Here is a 24124-nt window from a genome sequence, read left to right on the forward strand (position 1 = left end):
GTCCATAGGAAAGAAAATGGAATAGAAGAGTTTTGAACTTATTCAGCCACTTTCAAAGTTATTTATCTCTATGACATTGGATAAGTCACTTGAACTTTCCCTTCCCAGTTTCCTCAACTGTAACATGAAATTTATACAGCTTGCCCATTTTTGAGATGGAGGACATGAACATTCCAAAAATTCTATGAAAAAATCTGGCTCATTTTCTTAAAGTTGTTTTGCCACCTGTACCTAACACTTAAAGGTAGATGAAACCTCTGTAAGTGAAGTTCACTCAACTCCTTGAGATCTTGCATTAAAAAGTAAGAATTGATTGGTGATGTAGAATTTCTTTTACCCACCTGAAACAGGCAAGACAGATTTAGTTCTCAGTTGGGCCACACTAGGTCCTTTGTTTGAGATCTGTCAGAACTGTGACTCTTGAGTTTCATAACTGAAAAAGACCTGCCATGCACTATCATGTACAAATATGCAATGCAAAAGAAGAAAGAAATGTAAGAATAAAAGATCTGCCAACAATCTTGTGAAAATGTTAAATGCAGATTTAAGAAACAATGAGTTCCTTTTGCTTTCAGCCTTATTTTAAATTATACTAGCAACTCCTCTGAGCACTAGTCTTAGATTTCCCTTCCTTAGAGCTGTAACCATAATCTTGACCATTAGTGTACACCAAGCCTGAGATCAGTTACTCTGCCAGTCAATGTGGTGGGGAGAATTCCCCTCAAAAAGCCGTGTGATCCCCGTGAGTCCCTTTCTCTGAAAATGGTGTGCCAATGCCTAACACAAAAAATACTCTATATCATACATCACAACAGTTAGAGCACTCCTGTAGTGCTGTTCAGGACCAGACAATCTGAGGGCTGCTGCACTTGGTCCCACAGGACTGGGCAGAGGTAACCCTCCAATCTGAGCCCAGTAGTACCTGTCTGAGCATTTCAAAACTAAGAAGTCAAAATCTGAGAAAGAGTTTGGTTTAGACACCTTAAAGGAAAAAATGAGCTATTTTTTTCTTTTGATTATATTTTCAAAATGTCATGTCAATTTCTCAAATATTTTTCCAGCCAAGAAGGCTGGAAGTCAAACTGAGATTCAGTTTTCAGGAGCAGGGAATCTAATAAAATATCACACAATTTGTGATTAAATAACCATGGCTGCCATTTCTGCTGCTGTACTGTCTTCTCTAAAACAGAACAGCATTCATTTATTTGAATTGCTGTGTTGGGATCTGTTGGCTTATTCATGAAAGTATTCCTGATCCTATACAGTATATACATATCAGACATGCTTTCCCTTTGAAACCAAGCATATTTATATCTATTTGCCAGCTAAAGAAATACAAAGTGCTATTGAATACTTTATTAGGCAGAAAGCACTCTTGCTTAAAAAGCCTCTAGAACTTATGTATAATATATCCCTGAATACATTTAGAGAATATTTTTTGTCAGAAATGGCTAGATTCTGAGGCACAGAACAGCTAACTGCTGCTGTTAGCCTGCTTTTCTCACTTGTGAGTATTTACAGAAGTATGTTTGCCTCCAGAGCATCATCATCATGCTCGTAACTCTCTTCCAATGACCCAAAGAACAAAAAGGAAAAGACTCTTAATTGTTACATATTTTACCTCATCTTTTGATTACAGATTTGCATGAGGCCTTCAGCTAATTGCAGGTACCAGGACAGGGTGAGAGCTGAGGGGCTGGAAAGCAGCTTGGCAGAAAAAGACCTGGGAGAGCCGAGGCACAACTAGACGAACATCACAATGCACCCTTGCAGCAAAGAGACACAACAGCATCCTGGGCTGCGCTAGGCAGAGCATTGCCAGCAGGCTGAGGGAGGTGATTCTTTCCCTCTGCTTAGCATTGCTGAGACACACCTGGAGTGCTGTGTCCACTTCTAGGCTCCCCTCTACAAGACAGACATGGACATGCTGGAAAGAGTCCAGCACAAGTGCTGTGAAGATCATAAGGGGCTGGAACATCTCTCATATGGGGGGAGATGGAGCCAGGCTCTTCTCAGTGGTACCCAGTGAAAGGACAAGTACTCAAACTGAAGTACAGAATGATTAAACATAAGAAAAAGATGTTTCATTAGGAGGCTGACTGAACACATGGAAGAGGCTGCCCAGGGAGACTGTGAAGTCTCCATCCTTGGAGATGTTTGAAATCTGACTGGATACATCCCTGAGCAACCTTCCCTAGATGATCTTGTTTTGAGCAGGAAAACTGGACCAGATGATGTCCAGAGATGCCTTTCAACATTCTATGGTTCCAAGAGTTGTAAGAGTGGAGCACAGATTTCTAGTTCACTGAAGTGAGCCTTACTGATTTAGGAAGGCAGATGGTGGCTGTTCTGTTCAAAGGTGTAAAGAATCTCATTTTAGAATTTGAATTAAGGGAGAGTAAAGAGGCCAAGCACTTGCAAAAAACCTCCATTTATAGGGTCTGTGGAGTGAAAAGGGAGTTACAGTTTGCAAGTCGTCCTAGAAGTAAATTAGAACTCCCACAACAAAAGAAAAGTGGACAATTAGAAGAGCAACAGATTAAACCAAGAAGGGTCATAGGAGCTCTATGTTAGAGAGGGCACAGTCAGTGCAGTTTCACATTACAGCAATAATTCTCTCACAGTTCTACATTTAAAAATAACACCATTGTCATAAAGTTTCTTAGAGGTGAAGTTTCACTTTATGCTGCCAATCAAAGGGACAAGCCTGTTCTTCCCCTCCAACATCTTTTCCTTCTTTCTATTATTTTCTAATTGCTGCCATCATTAGTTACACCAACTCATTGATACAGAATATTGAACTACCAAAAAAAAAAAAAAAAAGATTACTCCATTGGTACAATTTGGTGACTTTGATGCTCCCTGTGTACATGTAGTTGCTAGAGCCAGTGCAAAAGAGGGGATGAGAAAACACAGCTATGAGAGGTAATAGCAGCAGTAACATCCAGTTTAACCCCATGCTTAATTGGATACCAGTGAAGTTGATCAGACATGAAAAAGAAAATGTTATTTTACATAGTCTAAACTACATGTGAGTTATTGCTGTAATCAGGCAGCCTGGCTGCATTATCACCTCACAACCTAAGGCAGCATGTTCTACTCTGCACTGTGCAACAGGGTCACTGACAATATCTACCAAGACTTAGAGAATCCCTAAAAGACCTAGGCAATGAAGGGCACAAAAGTACTTTCAAACGGTTTCAAATTTCAATCTGTCATTACAAAAAACATTCCACAGTCCAGAACAGTTTTGTATGAATTTAATTGATGAATTGATGTGAATTGATATGAGTTGATGGCAGAAACCTATCTGCAATTCCAAAACTTAATCATATCCAAAACTCAGGACTGTATATAGCATTTGCCCTTACCAGAACCTGTAGTGTCAGATAACACAACAGCTTATACAACTGTACTTGTAATTCTAACATTAATTACACTTTGTATCAATATACAGAGCAGATTTTAGACGATGTCTTATGTGGGCATCTGCAAAGGCATCTTATTTGTATAACTGATAGTGAGGAAAGAACAGGGAACTTTTTTTTCTACTAGAAAGGCTAGCTCCCTTATTCCTAGCAATATAATAGCAAAAGCAAAAGAATATCCAGTTTGTTTCTACAAAATAAAGATAAAAATTCTTCAGAGGTCTCACCTACTAAACAGATATTTTTTTTAATACTTTGCAGTTTTTAACAGTTATACCGCAGCTTGATCACTGAAGACAGAAAAGGACTTACAGAGATATGAAGATATTCTCCTGAAATACACAGAAAATGAATGGTAACCAATCTCTTCCAAAACTAAGTTCAAGAAAGAATTGCACTCAAGTACGGTTAAGAAAAGTGTATTTTCAAATAGTGAGGTGGGATGCTAAGCAAAACATATATGAACTACTTGACTATATTTAAATACTGAATTTACAGGATAACTGGCTTTACTTACTGGTGGAAAGAACAGGTGGAAAGGATAAAATTCCACTGTATCAGCAGAAAGCTTTCCTGTTGGTTTCCCAAAAAAACAATACTCAAGTAATCCACAAAGTGAAGTTGGTACATCTCATATAAAGAACTGGAAAATTCTGCACTAAATGTAGCTTGGGAATATCTTGTTCAATAAAATGGACAGTACTGTGTAAATGGCTGAAACAAATTCTTGCTCTAGGAGATGAATCTGCTAGATTGATGGGTGTTGGGATGCTAATACTTTATCAGAGAGGAAGATACCTGGCAGAAATGAGCTACATTGCTACAGAGTGAACATTTGGAAACTGCAGGAGCAACATTGAAAGACAGGCTGAGCTGTTTGCTGTTGAGGACTAAAAAAAATGCATTATTTTGGCAGTGTGCAAGTCTGAAAATAAATTATTTTTAGCCAAAATAAAAATTGACAATTACTTTGTAGTTTCTTTGATTTATGAGAGACAATGTAATAAAATATTTTCCAGGTTTCAGCTGGAGATGAAAATAATAATAATAATAATAATAATAATAGTAATATCGTTCTTAGTAACTGGCTCAGTGCCATATTTTGGATTTAGTTTGACACTATGACAAACATTCAGAAAGGTCCCCCTAATACCAATGTATTGCCTTCTCTAAGGGGTTTTAAGAGTCAGCTTGCCTAAACAGCTACTGAATTGGGATGGAATATTTCTGGACACATGTAGTTTTGACTAAGACAGATAATAAATCTCAGAAATTTCCAAACATTTCAAAATATACAAGCAAAAATTTACACATCAGAATTATACCATAAAGGTAAATATGCACATCATTACCTAACATCTTGAAACTCCTGTTTCTAGATGATTAAGTTACATGTTTTAAAATATAATTCCAAGTGATGCTTCTGTTTCAAATTTAATAAGCAGTTACAGCCACAGAGAAATAGACAAAAATTTTAAATATTGCAATTAAATATGAGACAAATTTAGTATGAAGTGGTAAAATACCAATGTTTCTAATAAAACTGGCTAAAAGAAACAAGAGTTTACCATGCAAACTTTGACTGTAGTCAGAAATACCACCTTTTTCCCACAACTGGTCTGTTTTGGGATATCATTCCATGAAGCATTGCAAACCAATAAAACAAACCAAAGAGGAGGATCGTTTCCCCTTTCCAAGTTCCACTGGTCCCTTCCTCCCATTCACACTGATTGCTGTGCTATCTCTGGCACTCCTCAGACCCATCTGTGAGTGAGTTTTCTGCCAGACCATATTAAATCCTGCACAGATTTTTGCCATAGGAGTGAAATGCCTTGGCTGATAGAGGAGTCTGATGCGTGCAGTGCCAGAGAGGAGTGAGGATCAGGTGCGGAGAGAGGGTGTGGGGGGGCAGGAAGAGTGGAATAGGATGAAGCAGCGATGCACCTGCAGCTATAAATCCCATTTCTTAGATACAGCAACACTAGAACCTGAGATGCTAACATTTTCAAAAGGGACAAGAAGGATTTCAGTTAACTGGGGGAGAGAGAAAAAAATTTGTTTAGTTCATTATCATGGTTCTCTTAGAAGCTAGGATCTTAAAACAGATACACTTTACTTCTAGTCTCTGTTCCAGTTAAATGTTTAATGGTTAAATTAAATGTTGACTAAAATTGTGATTAGAACCCAGGTCTCTCTTTTCCCAGGCAAATTCTTAAATACCTTGAATAGTCAGTCGTGCTTGGGTATTCACCTTCTGGCTTAAGAATAATTACTTACTCAAAGTACAAACTCTGTAAACAAGAAGGACCTGGAAGTGTTACACATCCGGAGCAGCTGACAGCTTGCTCCCTGGCATACTTGGAGCTTTAGATTTAAATCCAGATTTCAGCCACTCTTTGACTGGACAGCTGAAACACTTTGAACTCTCAGGTCCCAGCTGAATGGCTTGTCTTTCTACTGATATGAAACCCAAGTGTGTGTCCATATGCTGCTGCAGCAGGAGCCAAGGCGACTGTGACAGATCCTTCATCAGGAAATGATAATACCACAGCATCCATCAGCTGGTTGTGATGCAGCCAGCAGCTCTGTTACCCTCCCCTCTGTACAACCAGAGTAATAGTGGCAAATCAGGATAAATACACTGATAGTGATATACCTGGATACTCAAGCAATGGCTATTACTCCAGCATTTCAAACAAGCTGTGCAGAAGGACAGATGGAAGATAAGTACATACAGGAGTAAAGACTCTCATGGAAATGCAAAGACAAAAAAGAAAGGTTTTCTTACCAGAAAGCTTATTTTCTCTATGTGTTTTCCTGCTTGAACTTTGATTAACTCTGAAAAAGTAGTCTTTTGATACCAAAGTCTGACTATATTGGAAGTTTAAGAAGCATCTGAGATGAAGCTGAGGAAGAAAGAGTTCTAGAGCAAGACTAAGTGATCTACTACAAAGTGTATCCAACTATTTTTAGCCCTGTCTAAACCAAAAACATATGAAACCCTAATAATACACAGAGGATGCATATTAAAATCTTTTTGCATTGAATATGAGTACATGAAATGGCTTGCAAATGTACTGTGTTACTTGGAAAATTTGTAGTCACACAGGTGGCAACTTAAACAAATCAACAGGACTTTGGTACAGGCTTCAAAGAAGGTAAAGGCTTGAGCCACAGCTGGGCCAAGAACTCTTCTAGAAAACAAACCCACAAAGTTGTAGAGTGACCTAGTGAGAATGATGCACACCAATCATGGGGTTAACACATCAAAAATGGGTGTTCTTTCCAAGACTCATTTATCAAAGGACAAAGGCAGTTGTGGGTACAAGGAGTCTCATGTGTCCCACTGTATGCAATTTGACGACAAGCCAACCACATTATACCATAAATATGACATAAATAACCTAAATCAGGATTTACAAGACTAGAGAGGGCATGGCCATTTGCTTTTTGCCTGAATTGTATTTGTTTATATGGTTGCATATGTCTGAAGGTGGACAAACCCTCTGAAAGCCCCTGTCACATTGTTCAGAGCTGAAACCCAATATTCAACATGTACAACATGTGATGATCATTTGTGGTTAGTTCATTCCAAAATATTATAATTTAATTTGGGTTCAAAATACTTTCTCTTTCCTCGTTCTCCCTTATTTCATACAGTTTGGAGTCCTCTTGCTCATTAATCAAGATCTAGATACCTTAAGGTTTTATGTCATCTCTTACACAGAAACAAGGAGAAATAGAGATAAAGGAAAATAATGTATGGAAAGAACTGATTCAGCTCATCAGAATTCTGAATTTAGTTTACATGAGATCCAAAAGCATTTTCCTGCTTTTCATATCCAAGTCCTTAATGAGGCAGTTTTGTCAAAGTGAAATCTCAAAAATAGAATGTTCCAGTAAGATGTCTTTTAAATCTGTCTACTCTTTGTGTATGCTAAACTCATCAAATGCTTTTCTAAAATAGCTACTGTTTTGCAGCAAACGAAGCACAGACAATTGAATGTGTCAACACCACTCGTGGAGTCACGCTAAGATTCATTTATTTTTGTCAGGCACCCATACTAGTAGTGAATCAACTGCACTGCATTTGTAGTCAGATGTCACACATGCTGCAAACCTACCTCAAACGCTTTGGTTCTGCTCTCGGATGAGTTGTACACTGCAGAAAGGGCTGCAGTGACCCAGGAGAATTGGCACCTGGGAGCATCAAGATTGCCTTTGGCTGGCCCCATTTCTAAATTATTCTAAAAGAAAGGAAACCCTTTTTTAGTGTACTGCTATTCAAGAAAAGCCTACTTTGTCAGATTAGAATAACTACAACAAAATATCTGGTGCATCATTTCCAAGGTGGGACCAAGAAAGTAGTAGGACCAGCTCAATGGATGGTGGACAAAAAGAAAAAGATGATGAATCAAAAGATAATCCTTATCACAGGATCTGCAGGACCTCCACTGCTCCTTAGAGATGGATTTAAACCTTGTTACCATGCTGAGAATACACTTCAATCTGGAAATTCCCTGCCTAGGAATTGCCTGGGAAAGTCTGGACGAAAATTTGTGTGTCTGCATAATGCAAAAAACCACAGTGGTCCAACATGTCCTGGACAAAAATCTACAGAACATTCTTTTCCAAAGACTCGTGGAAACAAATATTTATTCAACTGAGCAGCAAAACAGTAACATCTGAAATCTCAGATAAGGAAAAGACAAGCCGGATAGACCTACTTTGTGCATTAAATAATGAGAATACAGGGTTTTGCTATAACCTTTATCACGGGAAGGGTGATTGGAAAGGAAGAGGTTTTTTGGTCTGACCAGGAAGGAGAGTAAGAGAAAAAAGGCTGCAACGGGTTTATATTGGAGGCAGCTCAAATGGCTGTCACTACTACAGCCATCAAAGTCATACCATATAAGCTCAGTAAATATCACTCTTCCAGATGTTGCTGTTTCTAAGAATATATGTGAGGTTGTATCCTAGAGCATATGGTGCCATTTCAAAAGTTGCACCACAGTAGGCAGCTGAGTGGGAGGAGGCAGGAAGGGAGAGAGTATGCATGGATGTCTCTCAAGGCCACTTTTCCTTTGGAGTTTTCCACATGCCTGTCATTGCTGCAAATGCCCATATTGCAAACAGGAATCAACTAAATTGTGATGTAGTTTGTTACCAAGTGGAAGAGTTAACAGCTTCTCTTATCTTGTATCTCACAGACATAGGTTATTTGCTTAATAGACAAGTTTCACCTTGCAAATATCGGTTCAATGCAAGGAGTAATTAAGTTTTACTGTAAGCAAAACTCATTTTCCTTCCCTCTAATAGTTAGAGCAATCACTGAATTTGGGTTCCTACACATGACTGGAGGTGTAAACCCAGAAAGGATTCTCAGGAGGCCTCTGGCAATGTTCGAGTGGCAAGGATGGACTATGGTATAGGCCACTAAGACATTTGGATGGTTTTCTAACCTAACATAGCTAAAATATGGTGCATGTTCTGTATTTTCCTTAGATGCTTGCCCAAGGAAAGGGATTGTTTGGAGAAATCACCTCTTGCACCTTCTTTTAGAGTGATGAATATTGTGCTATATCAGTGGCTACACGTAAAATGTTTATACTATTCTTTTTCAAAATTTATAGATCAACACAGAGTATTTAAACATATCAGAAAGTAATAACCTGTAATAGACCGACTTTAAAACAATTGCTGAATTGGAAAATCATTTTATTTTAAGGTCTTAGCCTTAGTTTCATGACTCTTTATAGACTCATATGAATAAGCTGGAGGCACAACTTTGTTTCCTATTACTTAACCACTGAGCCAGCTAGTCTCTTGACCTTACTTGGATTTGCACCAGTGGCACAAATTAAAATGCTTTAAATTTGATTAATGATTTATTAAACCTGCTATTTAATGTCTTCAGAAGGATCTGTACCAATGGCACACAGTTGAAGAGCCATGTCTCACTGCTGATCCAAACATCCAACAAGTTGTAAACAAAACAGAATAAAGAAATTATAGTTAAGGAGTCACTGAAAAAAGAAACAGACCCACATGACAACAAAACTATAGAAATTATACTGAATACTTATTCTAAATATGAAGTGTCTGATAACTTCCAATGAGAGTTTAAATCATCCTTTCCCACACTGTAATGAAAAGAACAAACTGCTATCTTCTTGTAATCATACTGAAGGCTCCTTTTTTTTTTTAAATTAAGATTTCTACAGGTTACTATAGAAGTTAGTACAGGAGCCTCCTGTCTGCTCAAACTGTTTTCCCCAGATGAGTAAAAGATGTAATTCAGTAGTGCTCATGATAAACTGAGAAAGCCACTCTGTTTCCCAGTAGACACATGGAACAAGCATGGCTGGCAGAGCCAGCTTGATGAAAAGGCAGTGCTTTAGTTAATGGAGAGATATTGATAATTACCAGCTGGCAGACAAAACAATGTAAAACATTTGCTGAGAGGTTACTGAATGGAGTGATACCTCAACTCTGACATGACCAGGGCAAAATGTGACTATCAGCTTTGTGACTTTGATAAGGAAAACTTGTTTTTCTCTGGATAGTCAATGTGAATGTAACGCATTACCTAGAATATGTCCCTGCAGTAAAAGGTTTCTGCATCACACACACTTGTTTTCTTACTCTGTCACAAATTTGACTGCAGGGCATCATCCCATTCACAATCTCCTCTTGAACTATTATGGATCTACCACCTAGTTTACAAGGCTTTTCACATCACAGTAACAAAACCCGTATTATCAATTTCAGCTTCTTCTTTACTCAGTCTTTTAAAATTTTGTAAACTTATTTTGTTGTTTTAATACAATAATCTACTACATTTCTATGCAAAAAAACCTCATACAAATCCCTCTAGTAGGCACTTATAAGTCCAGAAATAAAAACCTAATGCTGCCAGTGAAATCTGAATTTTGCTCCTCCTTCTTACCATCCACAAGAGCAACAAATCAACAGGCTACACAGGGAGACTGAGATGCTCTAAATAAACAATACTGTTTTTAGGGTGTGAGAATCCTCTGCAGGAACTACAAAATGTCAAGCTATTTGCTCGCACTTTAGATAATTTCAGATACGTTTGAAAAAAAAAAAAAAAAAGAAAAATCTTTTTGCCTTGTCTACAGCAGAATATTTAACAAATAGTGTCTGAACCCGTGAGGGAACAGCAGTATGAGCACCAGCGATGCAGTATATCTTCAGTAACCATGCTGTTTTGGGTTCAGGCTTACACCCACCCACATATGTTGTATTATACCATTGCATAACCAGAGATCCCTGGAGCCTGGATTCTCAGTCTCTATGGCTGCACACACTGCAACTGCTGTGCCAATACAGAAATACTGATATCGTGTGCTGCTGCACCACCCCATCAAAGTGCTACTAGTGCCACTTTCCCATAGACAGAGGATATCTCTTCAGCCCTTTTTTTTTTTTTTTTTCTTTTTTTTTTTTTTGGTGGTAGTTGTTCATCTAAGAAAGTGATATGCTAAGGAGAAAACTGAAGTGGTTCATTTATGTGCAAATTACAAATGCTTTCAATAATTGCTTGTTAGTAGGCAGTCAAAAGGAGACTAATACGGAGTCTGCTATGAGTAAGATACCATTGAAAATGAAAGAGGAATGCCCAAAAAGAGAAAGATCTGTTGAAGTCAGGGGACTTGAATTTTGAAAATGGGTTATCATTTGTAGTTGATGATGGTGCTAATAAATGTGGAAGACGTTTGCCCACATATTCATTCAAAATGAGTTTTAAATATTTGCTTCCTGAGAGTATCCAATGCAACATAAGTAAAACAAAAATAATACAGTAAGTTGCTTTATCAAAGTAACTTGCTTTATCTGTGTAACAACAGCTTCAGTCTCAGAGTAAAGGGGAAGGGCTCACAGGTGAGAGAAGAGGCCTGGAAAGGTAGAAAAAACACCCTGCTGAGCCCCAGGAAATTGGTGGAAAAAAATGTGTATATCTGTATTTCTGGCCTGGAGAACAGGAGGCTCAGGGGTGACCTCCTCACTCTCCACAGCCACCTGAAAGGAAGCTGCAGCCAGGTGGGGCTCGGCCTCTTCTCGCAGGCATCCAGTGACAGGACAAGAGGACACAGTCTGAAGCTGCACCGGGGGAGGCTCAGGCTGGATGTCAGGAAGGGATTTTTCACAGCAGCGGAGATCAGACATGGCAGTGGGCCGCCCGGGGAGGTGGTGCAGCCACCGGCCCGGAGGTGTTTAGGAGAAGACTGGATGTGCTATCAGCGCCATGCTCTACTCGGCAAGGTTGGTCATAGTGGAACTCGACGATCACAGAGGTCTTTTCCAAACTAATTGAATCGGTGGTTCTGTGATTTCATGCTAACCAAGAGCAGGGATCATTACCATCCTTGCCGTCTGTCCTTTCCCGAAGTCTCAGGAATTAAATCGCCAGCCTCCTGTAACCAGGGATCCCGAGGCTCGGCTCGGATTCTCGGCGCTGGATTGGTGCTGCCTGCGCCGCGCGCACCGCGCTAGTCTCGCACCCCCCCCCGCGCCGTCGTAGTCCTGGCCCCGCCCCCGCCCTGGCCCCGCCCCGCGGCCCCGCCCCGCTACCCCCGGCCCCGCCCCCTCTGCGCCCGCGCCGCTCCCGCGCCGCCCCCCCCCCGGCAGTGCGGTGCTGCGCCGCGAACATGGCGTCGGAGGGGATGATCCTGACGAACCACGACCACCAGATCCGCGTCGGCGTCCTCACAGGTACCGGGCCGCGCCGGGCACGGCGCTGGGGACGCGCGGGGGGCGGCCGCGGGTCGGTGCGCGCCTCAGGCCGCCCCGCGGGGTGCCCCGCCGGCCGTCTGTCTCTCCCGTGCGGCGCCGCCGGCGCTGCGCAGGGAGCGCCCCTCCGCCGTGCGTGCGGTACCCGAAGCCCGGAGCCGGGGTCGGGGCGTGGGGGCGGCGCTCCGGCCGCCGGCGGACGGCGTGAGCGGGGCCGGCCGGCGCTGGGCAGCGCTGCCGCAGGCGGGCGGGCGCCGCAGCCGCGGGGACTGACCCGGGGATCACCCGCGCGAAGGGGACGGAGCGCGCGGGTGGGCGAATGCCGGCGGGGATGGGGGCCGGGACGCGGCCGGGCTTCCTCCGAGCGCGGCGGAGCCGAGAGTGCGAAGGCGCCGGAGAAGGGAGCCCGCGGCCGGCGCAGGCTGCGGGCCGGCAGGTGCCGGGCCTGCCTTCCCCGGGCGGGAGGCGGCCTCAGCTCCCGGCCGCGGGAATGCCGGAGCTCGGCACGCTCCGCACGGCAGCTCCTTTGGGATGGCTACTTCCCTTCCCCCTCCCCCTCCCTGGCCTTTACTTTGGGAATTGGGAGGGGGTGGGTGGGGATGCTTGTGCCTATGTGCTCTCTGTTGGGAGGGGGAGGAGGGCATTTATGATGCTGCTGCTCATAGCGCACGGATGATCCTTTAATAAACCCGTGGCACATGACCTGCGGTGGTTGCACAGAAGGGCTCCCGAAGCCGGTACGGGTGTGACAGGCTGGGGGTTCCTTTGCCGGGGTCTCGGCGGGTGTCCCGGTGCCCCGCGGAGCTCGGCGCAGCGGGGGACGCGCGGCGCGCCCAGGAACGGAGCCCCGAGGGGTTCCGGTGTACACGGGCGTCAGCGCCGCTTCTGTGCGAGGAACGGGAGAGAGATACCGGCGAAATTTTTAGACGTCAAGATCAGTAGGTTTCACCGGGAGCCTGGGAAGACATGACTGTTCATGGAAAGCAGCGTTGTGAGCTCGCTTAGGAGTAGGAGGATGCTTGGAGTGTAAGAGGGGACATTGATGGGAGAGGAGGCCTGGAGTTAACCCTGAAGTTATTTATTACCGCTAGCGGTGTTTAACCCGAGCGGCACGTTCGGAAGCGGCCCGAGCCCGCGGGAGCCCCCGCCGCTGTTCCTCTGCCGGGTGCTGATCCCGCTGCCGGGAGCAAGGGGTGTCGAGAAGGTTGGAGCCTTTCCCCTCCTTCCCTTCCTGGGAAGCGCTTGGCCGCAAGGTGATTGTGACGATAAACCGCTAGAAAAGCACGGTAGATACAAGTGTAAATCCTTAGCGTGCTTTTAAATTCCAGGCACTCACATCCTTAATATGGGTAGAGCGTGTTGGACCAGATGCAAAAGTCACATGGGGGGGTTTGTTCCCTTTGTTCCTGAAGGATAGGACATGTGTGCCACTACCTATTATTGTAAAAGTTAAAGTGGGAAGGTAGTGCCAACAGAATGCATATTTTTCTTTGCATATTTTGTACAACTTCGTGGTGTGTAACTTGGGTTATTATTTTCTTTTGATCAGAGAGTTGTAATAATTTTCACATGCAAGTGTTCCCAGAATGCAGTACCAGGCACATATGGTGTTATGATAATTTAAATAATGATTTAGTCTCTCGATAGGTTCAGATAGTCTTTCAGAATACACTTATTTTGTACTGTAAATCCTATTTGATAATTGTTAGACTCTCTTAACGTTGTATCATAATTTGTAATTTCATTGAGAAGAGCTTCTGGCCTAAAACCTTTTAAGTTTTTTTTTTTTTTGAGGAAAGCCAAGAGGCATAACCAAACAGAACAGTGTAAGGTTTTTTCACCTTAGTGTAATTGTTTTGAATTCCAGGTTAACAATTTTTGCAAATAATTATTTTCCCATTTTGAAAGGGGACACCTTGGTTTCTTACAATTTTCCTAGTCCCTTTTTTGTATGTGTTTGTAAACCTGAAATAAAATGTTATACAAAAGTTGTAGCATATATTTGGCCAGCCTTAATTATTTTCTGCTCCAGCATCTCCTTTAACCTGGGAAGAAAATATTTGTACTTTGGGGGATTTGGACCCCCTAGCTGTTTCTGCTGTTTCAGCTATGAAAAGACAGCAAATTAAAAAATGTACTCTTCTGAATTTTTCTTATAGAAATGAACTAATAATTGCTGCTGTATGGAGGAATAAGTTTAGAAATGAAAAGGTTAGGTATGTGAACTGTTTTTTTTTTAGCATTTAGAATAGCTTAGTGGTCAGAAATAAGGTAATTAACATAACAAGACTCCTTTAGCTTTTCTAATTAAGATCATATGCATATGTTTGTTTTCTTAGCAGTATATACTTGTGGTCTTATCAGCACAGGCGTACAGATTTATGCTCCTGTTAGACCTGGTATACTCAGTTTAGAAAATAATCAGTACTGCACCTTATGGTCATATTCAGATGGAATTTAAATTTACTTAGAAAGGAGTGACTCTGTTGAATTAATTTGGAATAAAGTTGTATGCTTGTTTTTAAATGAGGACATATAAATTTATTTGGGCACATTGTTATTCTTATCTGTTATAGAGACTGATGCACATGGCTCCAGAGTATATTGAGAGTGAGTAATGTTTGTCATCAAGCTTAGTTTCGTTACATTGTTTTGTTTTGAGTAAGTTATCATATTTAGTTTTGCTTGGTCGACCTCGGTGTTTGCGTATGTATTGCTAGTTTCCATCTAGAAGCAAATGTGTATCTTTTCACTTGTGGCAAATTTGGACAGGTGCAGTGGATTAGAGAAATAGAAATGTTGGTTATTGTTTACTAAAGTAACTTAAATGCATTCTAATGCAAATTTATGCAGAATGTAGCACCTTGGGCTTTTTTTATAAAAACTACTTGTTAACTTCTCTTATTCCCAAACTGTTGAGGTCTTTTAGTTAAGAGTCAATTATAAGAACAAAGTCCATAATTAGGCCATTTTCTCAACATGGAAGAACTGTCTTCCTGAAGTCAGGAAAAATACTTTTGTGTATACAGCATCTGTGGACATGAAGAAGACACTCATGCTTATTTTTGAGTCTCTGTATAGAAAGTTGTAGAGTTAAGCTTTACTGAAACAGGAGGAAATATGCAACTGACTGATTACAAAATTGTGAAACTTACAAACTACAGGGTTATGTCTTATGCACATGGGAAACTCACTGGTTTGTGGATAGAAAATTGAATTCTAATCTTCATGTGTTATCATTTCAATAAGTTTTCTAATTTGTGAAGAGTGGAACCGTGAAAGTGTCATATTCAGCACCAGTGTTTAATGAAGTGTTCAGATTAAAGATACTGCTCGCTTAGGTTCCAAACCTAGTTTTACCCTCTGCTACCTTTGACATGTAGTGGAGACACATGAGCTACTAATAGAGCTTCAGTGTTATGTTGTGAGGTTACTTTTATGGTTAAATGCATTTTAAAAGGGCTGTGATGCTAACTGTCAGATTGGGAGATTTTTGTGATGGAATAACAGAGTTGGACTAGCAATGTCCAGAGCTTTGCCATTTCAGTGTTCTGGCTATCTTCTTTCAAAAAGGAAACAGTCATAGAGAAAGAAGAAATGTGGGATAGATAAATGAAAAAGAGGAGCGATCTCCACATTTACAGTAAAGGTTGGATTCTATGCGTGCTCTGTATGTACTGTTGTGTATCAGTGCTTCCTTAATAAAATACAAGTACAGAATTACTCTGGTTGCCCCTTGCAAGCCTTTCATGTTTGGGGTATCTTTAACAGAACAGTTGTTAATCAGTTACCAGTGGTGTCAGGTTGCTGGACCTGGTGTACTAAGTACAGAATTTTGTAAAGTTGAAGTTGGCTAGAAAAGAGGAGAAACTGTGTGCTCTGGCCAGAGTTGAATCAATATTAGGTCATCCTTCACTGGTGGTGGCATTGGTAACAGTTATATAATCTGTGACCTTTCTTGTTTTGTCAGTGACTACAGCAGACCCTTGACAGGAACTGCCCAGAGAGTTCTGAATGATGTTGCCATCTCCACTAGCCCTATGGAAAAAAACATACTCTGGTTCTCTCTGGCTCCTATTTTGTGTTTTTTCCCTCTCTATCCCCATTATCTTCTTATTTGCTTCTTTCCTTGTTTTCTCTCCAGTAAGCATTTAATGTAGCTGGCCAAAACTTGAGGGTTTTTGCATGCTTGTTTTTTTCACAATATTAGTGATAAAAATTTGTTGGGTACTAAAGATTTTGGGTTGGCTAATACCTCTTCATTCAGTTTGTCCGCTTTCGAGGCAGGTCTGTGAGAAAGTCCTCACCAGATACAAACACCATTTTCTGTCTTTGCTCTTCATTTTGTATTGCTTCTTCATTGTTTAGGAAAAAAACTCTCAGACTAACTTTTTTTCAGGGTAGTTTTACTGTGTTCAGTATTGCTTTCAATGTGGTACAGCCTTTCATTTTCATAAAGGGAGTGAGGGGTTTAGGCAAATTTTTCTTCAGATACATTGTTCTTCCTTTCTTCCTCTGTGTAAAGATGAAAACATTTTCAATGATAGCTGTTGCCATAAGCCTGCACAATAAAGCAGACAGATGTTTCTGAATGTGTAACTCAGACCTTGATGTCCAAGTAACCCTGTAGTGTAAAAGATTACAGCAGTGTCTTTGTGTCTGAGACTCCTGGGTTGGTTGAAATGACTCTCAGCGTGGACATTGTGACTGAATGTATCACTTTGAAGCAAGCTTTCTTCTGAGATGGTGAGGCCCTTATCTACATGAGAGCTGCAACCATAGAGGTTGCCTGGGCAGATCTGAAGTTCAGTGATATGAATGTTTTGTAAAAATTATCTTTGAGAAATGTGGCAAACAAAATTCTTAGTGTGTCACTATATATTGGTCAGACTGTTTTAGAAATGTATAGGCTGTCTGTTTATGACTAAAAAGTTATATGCCTCTTTCCTATTTTGTGAGGTACCTTCTCATGACTTTCCTCTAACTGTTCATTAATAACATGCAAGTTGCAAGATCTCTTAGCAATGGTGGTTCTGTTCATGCTTTGGAATTAGTGGGAAACTTTCTTATAGAGGTGTGTGTGGGAGGGGGAGGACTGCCACTAGGTTTCCTAGGAGTTATTGTCAAATTACTCTAATTTTCTAAACTGAAGTTGCTTAGTTTTTTGTTTGTGAACTGAGTTCTGTCCAGAATTACACCTTATTGGGCATTTATCTTCAGAACATAGATTAAAGGCAGTAGCTTCTCCTGGGAGCCTTAGTTAAAGAAATGCTGTGCTTCCATTGAAACAGTCTGGATTCAGAGTAACATTGGTTTTCATCTTTCTCAACTGTAGGACTGTCACGATGTTGAGTTTATCCATAGAAACTAGGAGATCTCCTCCTTGTTTGCCATTTGTAGCTATACATCTTTCTTTTTGTCTTTTTATATGGCTAGGATGATGAGCTTAATCAGGTGAATGTGATCAGTAAAATTGCCTCAATTCCTTTTTGTAGTCTAACTGTGCTTTACCTTTTAAACTTAGAGGAAGAAAGTCCTTGCTCCCCCCCCCCCCCCATTTTATAGTGTACAGTGTGGCACAAAAATAGGTGGCTGAAATCTCTCTGGTACAGCAGACTCTTGTACTTAAATTTTAACTTGCTTGCTGTAGTACTGTTTGTTTTGAATGGGAAGAAGTAGAAACATCAAAACTAAATGCATCTAAAGAGATTAAATAATACCTGTATAGTTGGGAAATAATACCTACTTGTGTAAGAAATGGCCATTAATTTGGAAATTTATGTGTATGATCTGGGGTAAGAAGTCTTGTGTACTCAGTGTTTCTTGATTTGGAGTTTACTTATCCAAATACAGTTGAAAGACTTCCATCTTCACCCACGCTCCATGTATGTGGTTCATATTTAACAGCATACCCAGAGCATTTTACAGAGCATACCCATTACAGCATGTTTTCATTTGCTTTTCTACGTTTATATTTGTCTCCTTTTCCAGTACTGCAAGAAAACTTTCCATGTTATTTACCTTAAAAATTAGTGATTGTGAATTTCATGAGGACCAGCTTAACTCTGAGATAACCTTTCGTTAGTCTGCTGGCTTTGTTAATTGGACAGTAACTGAATATGTGATCATCAAGCTGTGTTTTGGAAAGTCTAGCATACAAAATTCTGATACACAGACACAGAATTCCACCTTTAATGTTGATTTAACCATAGCTATCTGGATTTTTTTGTAGGTAAGCAAGTATAGATTCTGTTGTCTGCGATTTGTGAGATTGTTATGCAAGAGGACATGATAACTAAAAATGAAAACAAATTTTAGTTCTTGTTAAATATTTATAATGTCTCAAAGTGTGGATTAAGGAAAAAAAGATAATTTACATTCTGCTCAGATACGTAGATGCACTATGCAACTCTCCACTTCTTATACTGGAATGGTCTTATATTTGTAGTCTTGTGTATGACAGAATTCTTCTTGAAAGTTTAACAGAGTGTCTGAAAAAGGTGTCCTTGGAGAACAGGAGGGTGATAACCATAAGGGAAAAGAGCAGGTAGCAGCCTTTTTCCTGTGGTATGTTTTTAATTAATAAAAAAAAGCATAGCCTTTTGTCTGTTTTATTTTATTTTATCACAAAACAATTGAAAAAATTAGTTAAAATTTAAAAAGAACAGTAATTGCATAAAAAGTGCTTGGGAAAAATAGACTTAATTAGGCAATTATCTTAGAAAATTTCATTTTGCAAGTAAGAGACTTGTATGTGATGTTTTGTTTACTTGTTTTGCTTTCAAACTAATTTACTGAGGCCTATTTTATGCCTAACTTGTCAAGTGGAAAAAAATTAGCATAAACCCTTAAGAATAATCTTCTGTGTACATTTTGCAAAATCCTGCAAAACAGGTCTCTACCCTGCTGTTACAATGTGGGTGAATGATGTAAGGAATCAAATGCATTGTCTGTTCCTTATACTTTGAGATAAACAACAAGACTTCCACTGTCTGACTTCAATGGTTAGGGAATAGCTATGTATAACAAAACCTATTTTTGAGCAATAAAATGTTTTTTGATATATACTATATATACTATATATCAAAATTGATATATTGATATGACCTTCAAGAACCGACTCAACATTAATTTAGCTTTATATATGAATTTAGCTTTATATATGGTACCTAGAACAGTAATTTTAATAATTCCAGATGTATTATGATATTTCATTATGTATTCAGCATACAGATTGTCTAAGTAAACCTATAAATTAAATATATCAGGAATTGCTTATGTACTTACAATGACAACTATAGAAATACATATTTGCAATTTTTCCTTTTCTAATTCAATTATATCACTTATTATGTAGTAAAGTGAAGAAGCAGAATACACTTGGGCTTTGAACTATAAAATTTTTGTGTGCTTTTAGTGCTTACTGTGTGGTTATGAAATTGTTAGTTTTTTTGATTGTCCTGTATATTGCAGGGAATTTATGTGGAATATTTTTCCTTTAAAAAATTATTTCGTGCATGTATTTTGTTGGTTTTGCTGGCTATGGTATGTGACTTTTGAGATCTAAATGTGGGAAGTAGAAATCAAATTATGTTAAATTGTATGGTGTGGTTTTGTTTGGGTTTGTGTTTTTTGGTTTTTTTCCTCAGGTGTTATAGTTTGGATTTTTTGGGAGGTGGGAAGGTGGGATTATTGGTGCTTTTCTTTTTTTTTTTTTTTTCGATGTATGCTGGAGGGGATTTAAATTCATACTGAAATCTAGGAACTAAGTTGTTTATTCAGAATCATTTTGTGGGAAGTTGTATGGATGAAAAATAATACACATTCTTTGGGAATTAAAATGAATTGCAGTAAAGTGTCTTGCAGATCTGACTCAGAATGGAAAAGCTTCTAGAACCTCTACAAATTATGCTTGTCCTTAAAGAAAGGAAATTGCCTTTATTCTTATCAAGCTGCTTTTGGTGCTGTGAGATGGACCACTTAAGAAGGAATTGATAGCAAGCAAGACCTGAGGTGAAGTCTGTAAAGTCTTAATCCAATAATTCTTGAAGAAATATTGAATATGGTACTAGTTAGGAATTCTGCAAACCAACACACTTCTATGCTGCTGTTTCTTACCCCTTCTTAAAATAGTTCTCATGGAATTAGGAAGACAAATCAGACTGCCAAAGAGACGATGTTGTTGGGCAGGTATGTATCCTTCTCCTAGGTACTTGCAAATCCTGTTCTGGGAAAGTGTGAGTGGCAGTAAATTTCTGGAAGAAGATGATTTCCAGGTATTCAAACAGATATTATGTAGTTTCCTACTGACATGATTCTTTCATATGATGTAGAGTAGTGGCATAGCAGTGTAGATGGTGAGAAACCAAGGCCTTCCTATGGATTCCCTGTCAGAAACTTCACCTTGGAAAAAACTGTGAGAAAGCAGCAAGATACCTAAAGTAAGTACATATCTGGTGAGAAAAATGCTTGTTTCCAGGGGAAAAAAAAAAAAAAAAGAAAACCAAAACCCCATAAGATTAAAGGGAAAACATACTTCTCCTTTCCTCTTTTTCTAGCCTGATTTCTCATGTTAGTTGTGTGAATACTCAAGGCGAGACATTAAATAAGCCTGCAGCAAATCAAGGCTTCTTAAAATCAACTTCCTTGAAGAAATAAGCTGTAAATTAAGCATAGTAAAGAAAAAAGTTGTGAAACACCTTTAAAAGAGAGTGCAGGGACAAAGTGCTTCTGTAGATAATACACACAAAGCTCCAGGGATGCTGAGATAAAATTGCAACAGGTGTTTCTATGTGTGTAGCTCCTGCTGATTAAAACTTCATCATTGCTGGTACACTGATTTAATACTTCAAAAAAAAAAAAAAAAAAAAAAGAAGAGTGAATGTATCCTATTTGTAAAACTAATCATATGTAAAATGGAGTTTTTGAAGAATGTTTTTGTAGTCTCCAGTTTTTTTTTTCTGTTTTTATGATGTCCTGAAAGAATTCCTTCTTAGATAGTTGCTCTAATGATGTTCCTTTCCCTTCATAGATGTAGTAAATCACTGCAATATAACTCCATAGCTACTAGCTTTAGCTGAATCTACATCTAAGTACTTCTACTTTTTGTAAAATGTACTTTTTTATGTACAGGTGGCTTTTTTAATGGTAGGCTTTTTAAATGAGTGCTGTAATCAAGCAGACTGAAAAGTCTGCAGGGAGAATTTCTTTCCCTCCTAACCTTCTATTACAAGAGATTCCATACCCTTCTGGTCATGTGGACATATATTATGGCATTAAGTTAACAAAATAAAGAAAATAAGAAACAAGTAAAAGATATGTAGAATAAACTAGGAGACTGAGGAGAGTTTTGAGAGAAATCTCATAACTTTTTCAAGTAAATGTGACTACAGGGTAGTGCTGTATGATATAATTCTTTGGAAAGAAGGCAAGGCACGGGGCTTTAAAAATTTGGGAATGGTCATGTTAGTAAGATGTATGTGGTTCAAGTTGGGTATATTTGTTCGAGAACCTGATGTTTCAGAACATAATGTTATTCTGATACCTATTTTTTAGGAATGTGCTCTGTTCCACAGTAGGAAGGTAAGCTGTCAAGCCTTAAGGTCTGATCTTGAAGTTAAATTCCAGCGTGGTAAGAATTAAAGCTGTTACCAGTGTCTCCAGCATGCAGGACTCTGAGTGAGACTCAGGCTTTTTTCCTAAGCATCAAAAATCAAAATGGAAACTCTAAAGTTCATGTTAAAAGCAACTGATGAAGAATTTCCTGTGATTGTTAAGCTTCAAGGAAGCTCACCTGCCTGTTCCTATTTTTTTATTCCAAAGGGTATAGCTCTAGTTTATGCACAATGGTTTCAGTACATGACTTTTCTCTTTGGCTTGGCAGTTGATCAAAGAGAATTAGAGAAAATACTAGTTGTCATTTCACCATTGTTATGTCAGAAAAGGGTTCAAGTAGACTTTCTGCAAGTTCTTTGATGAACAGAACATCTTTCTGGAAAAGCCATCTGAGGCAAATTTCTGTATAGCATTAAACTGGGACATCATGGATTATCTTTAATATTAGAAAAATCTTTTAATTCCTTGATAGCATGTCTTGTATTCCATTATTGTTATGTGTAAGTTGCTGTGAGGACTCATCAAATCATAAGGGAGATTTTAGATGTGGAATAGTAATCATTTTCAGATTTCTTACCAGAATAGTAGCAGCTTTTAGTATACCCCAGAATAATTTTAGCGGGTCTTCGCATTCAGATTATTCCTAGGAACCTTTTTCTGCACCAAACAAACACCTGCTAAAAATGTTCTACCTTTGCGTCAGCCTTCAGAAAGTAAATTCAGCTGTGCATATGAAAAGTATGCTGATGAAAACTACTTTAAAATGAATGGTTGAGATCTTATTAGCATCTAGAAAGCAGCTAATGATTAGGGCACACTCAGGAGCTTGTTCAGTGTTGTAGATGTTGGGAAAACATCAGCCTGGAGCCATTTGAGGCGATAGTAAAATATATATTCCAGTTACTTCTAAGTAAAAATTTAAACTTAATACCCCCTAGATGCTGACATTCCAACTAGCAGCCATTGCAGAAAAAAAAACCCCTCAGATGTAGAAATTCCCCATATTTGGATAATTAGGTACTTTCTCAATTTTTCAATGATAAGTACACAAAAAAAATATTTTGTGCTGTACCTATGTAATTCTTTTGACTGCAATTCAGTAGGTTAATTTAACCTTTGTGATTTCATTCAATGTAAGTAAAGCCTTTGATATCCAGTGCTGCTGCTTTAGAGAAACAGATCTTAGTACTGGGGCCTTAACCTGCAGACTGCTGAGTGTGTTTTGCCTCACACTAGCTCAAAACCCATGGAGTGACCTCAGTAATTGTTGGAATGCATTAGGTGCACTTGGGGAGTGCATCTCATTTAGTTTTGTCCAAAGTGAATTCCACATTCATACTTTGATTCTTCTCTGCAGTGTGAACCAAAGTGTGGTGACTGGGGACTCTTGGGAGACAGTTAAAAGCCACATTTTTGGGCCAAGCACAAAAAACTAGTACAGGCACACTGTTGTTTTTTACCCCCACAGGGTTATTTGTGTCTCTTAAAATTCTTGTGCATGCCAAAGGGGTCTTCCAGTAGGTAGCAATAAGGAGACCTTCCTAGAGATGGAAGGTGACCAGGAAGATATACTGGCTCTTGAACTGCTCTTGTACATTTTGTGAATGTGATGTGGGTGAGGGCGTAACGTTTGAATATTTGGATACTCTAGAGAAAGTGAGATGTCTTGTTAAGTAGCCTTGAAATGACTCTTAAGATAGCCCAAAGTAAAGTTCAGTAGTATGTAGAAGTATTTCAAATGTCCAATATAGCCATAGAATTAAATTTTTTAATAAAAGCTATAGCTGAGGAAATGACAGAAAATCATGTTTAAATTAATCCTTAGTTTGAAAAGGCCCTCCTTGTACCTTGTATCTGACTTGTCTGTTAGGAAAATACATGCAGCACCTTTTCAGGGATTTTATTTTCCTGCATTCACTACATCTCAAGGTGAGTTACTGAGAGAATTTTCTTCTGGTGTACCATGCGGTCTGCTATAAGTGGCCACTGCTTTAGAACCCAACAGGACTCTGTCCAGGTTTAATCTTGGGTATGATTCTATCTATCATCAGTCTTCTTGTTCGCTGCCATGCCATGCTGTGCTGGCATAACCTGTTGTGTGGCTGTGCAGACAGGGAACTGAAACAGCTGAAAATTACCCTGCCAAAAAAAAAAGAAAAGGATCCTCTTGAGCTGAATCAGTTGTGTGATCTGGTTCAGCACTGAGCTATGCAGACTTCTGCTCCTGTAGGTGAATGTTGAACAAGGCTGGCAATTTTTTACCTCTATTGTCAATTTTTTTCATTTCTGTTCTGTCTTACATCTCTTCTATCCTACCACTTTTTTCC

General features: G+C 39.5%; 1 protein-coding gene across 20 annotated transcripts in view; it reads left to right on the plus strand.

The window, feature by feature from the left end:
* Positions 1 to 12079: 12079 nt before the first annotated feature.
* GPHN (gephyrin) overlaps positions 12080 to 24124 on the plus strand; it is a 275204-nt gene continuing 263159 nt past the window's right edge. For all 20 annotated transcript variants that reach the window (XM_053945523.1, XM_053945528.1, XM_053945527.1 and 17 more), the window contains exon 1: positions 12080 to 12164. In XM_053945523.1, coding sequence (XP_053801498.1) covers positions 12101 to 12164 — 64 coding nt within the window. In that variant the 5' untranslated portion in view covers positions 12080 to 12100. The remainder of the gene's footprint in view (positions 12165 to 24124) is intronic.

Source organism: Vidua chalybeata, chromosome 6, assembly GCF_026979565.1.
Source record: "Vidua chalybeata isolate OUT-0048 chromosome 6, bVidCha1 merged haplotype, whole genome shotgun sequence".
Taxonomy (NCBI): Eukaryota; Metazoa; Chordata; class Aves; order Passeriformes; family Viduidae; genus Vidua; species Vidua chalybeata.